General features: G+C 40.2%; 1 protein-coding gene across 1 annotated transcript in view; it reads right to left on the reverse strand.

Moving 5' to 3' along the window:
- The window catches only part of LOC107728212 (solute carrier family 25 member 46), a 13,853-nt gene extending 11,819 nt beyond the window's left edge, over positions 1-2,034 (reverse strand). Inside the window, exon 1 of the mRNA XM_016538309.1 lies at positions 1,574-2,034. Coding sequence (XP_016393795.1) covers positions 1,574-1,826 — 253 coding nt within the window. The 5' untranslated portion in view covers positions 1,827-2,034. The remainder of the gene's footprint in view (positions 1-1,573) is intronic.
- Between the last annotated feature and the right edge of the window lie 282 nt (positions 2,035-2,316).

Below are 2,316 nucleotides of genomic sequence, written 5' to 3' on the forward strand. Positions count from 1 at the left end.
TCTGCATAATGATGCATTTAAAAGTTAACGACCAAACGGATGTTTTTTAAAAGTTTACATTGCTGTTGCAGATGAAATAGAACACAGATAACATTAAATCAATATTTTTTACCAGGTTAAATGTTGAATATTAGTAACTCAAACCCCTTTTTCTTAGCCTCTCTACCTAACTGCGGGTCGCGCACATCCGCCATGTTTGTAGTTTTTAACACATTTTATTCGTGTTTGTAGTTCTGGACAGAATCCTTCACCAAAGCGCAATGGATTGTGGGCAATATTAGCCATTAAGAGTGTGCACGGATCCACACTTCAAACATCGACCTGAAATAGTAGATCATGCAGGGACTTTTGGCATATTCTTTTCAACATACTATGCTTTGGGACACACTTGTTCTAATCTCACATACTATTTAGGATGGATAGTATGAACATTGAGGCCCTGTCCCAAATGGAACACTTCATGTGCACTTTCGGTCTTGCGGACTTATGGCCGCCGCATGCCCAGTAGCACCATACGTATCCCTTCTAGCCTTAACCGAAGACTGCGAGGGTTTAGGGTGCGATTTGGGACAGGGCCTGAGACGCAGGATGAGTGTCTGGCTTGTATCAAATCTCCGTGATCATGTGACCAATGACTTTTGAGGCTTCATACGTCACAATGAAACACCTGAAGCAAGGTGACTGATTTGAATCTTTGGCGCGGCTTCATTCATTAAAGGAGATGCGAAATGCTTGGTGTTCCCTCCATGCTTCATAGTAACACGTTCATGTGTGGACAATGATTCTCAGAATGAAGACACAGCTGCTATGAGTATTGCTTTTGTGTTGAAACTAGAATCAATAAGATGTGTGAATAATTTGAAAGTGGCTGCTATAATTGCAGCTGACCACTAGATGTCACTGGTAGGGTCTGTCTTTGAGGCTTTGAATCTTTTTTGGTACTATCAGGAAAAAGCCTCAAAAGCTTCACAAGGCTTCATCTGCCCATCTCTAGTGAAGTGCCAAACTAAACAATAATACCAATATCAAGTATGATAAATATAAAATACCAAAGGAATACCAAACTTTATACTACATATAAAGTCTTTGGTAATGCCTTGGTGTTTTAGTTGGATGCCATGCTACTTGTCTTTAAAATCTTACAAATTTACAAACTTACTATAGTAAAATTTATACTAGTATAAAAAAATAGTGCATTTATAAACTTACTATACTTAGCTATAGCTGTTCCAGGAAAAACATGTTGTTATAGTTAATGATTCCAATAAATCGACCACATTTTACTCCCAAAATTCACAAACGTTTTACGAACCAGTTCAACTGAATCAATAAAATGATTAAAAAGAGTGATTCTTTATTCGAATATCACCAGCAGGAGAAGGGCGAAGGAGCGAGTTTGTGACAACACACTCATTTACTGTAAGCAAGACTGTAGGGGCGGGCCATGTCCAATATAAAGCTCATGACAGAAAATATCAGCGTGAGATACTGCTGCTTGTGGTTATTCGTGTAATGCTCCCTTCATTATTAACATCTCAATTCATGCATACTGATCAACTGTACTCATTGTTACCGGACGGTGGAGTCGCTGATTGGGCTTCGTCTGCTGCTCCAGGTGGGGCAGGTGCCGTCTCAAATTGGGGTGTGCGATCGTCAAAATGCAGGTTTCTGCTGCCAGGTATATCTGGAGGTGTGGTGACCCAGTGCTGGAGGTCAGAGCTAGATGAATTATTGAATGACCTGCCCGAATAGCCCCCGCTGAATGACGGATCCTCTCTGCCCCTGTAACCCAAGCCCTCAAAGCTGTCCAGACGACGAGAAGTCATGCTGGGAATCGCTTGGGAAACTACACTGAAATGACAAGATATCTCAGTCTGACTTCCTACGATTTATGACCTATGTGATGTGATACGATGTCATTGAAAACTTCAACAATCGAAAAATGCTAAAATTAATTTCTGGTTGACCGAGGCTGCTAGCAAGGATAGTGCTCTAGCAAAACAACCCTGCACCCGCATGAGTGACTTTTGTCGGTTGACAGTTTACTTCCGGTTTGAATGAGGACTTATGGGTTATGTAGTTTATTCATTAACTTAGATACAGTGCAACTTCCTGAATTCACAGGAAACAGTTTACTTTGGGGCCTATATGTGACCCTGGACCACAAAACCAGTCTTAAGTCGCTGGGGTATATTTGTAGCAATAGCCAAAAATACATTGTATGAGTCAAAATTATTGATTTTTCTTTTATGCCAAAATCATTGTGATATTAAGTAAAGATCATGTTCCATGAAGATATTTTGTAAGTTTCCTACC

The sequence above is a fragment of the Sinocyclocheilus rhinocerous genome, unplaced genomic scaffold (assembly GCF_001515625.1).
Source record: "Sinocyclocheilus rhinocerous isolate Xijiao unplaced genomic scaffold, SAMN03320098_v1.1 scaffold847, whole genome shotgun sequence".
Taxonomy (NCBI): Eukaryota; Metazoa; Chordata; class Actinopteri; order Cypriniformes; family Cyprinidae; genus Sinocyclocheilus; species Sinocyclocheilus rhinocerous.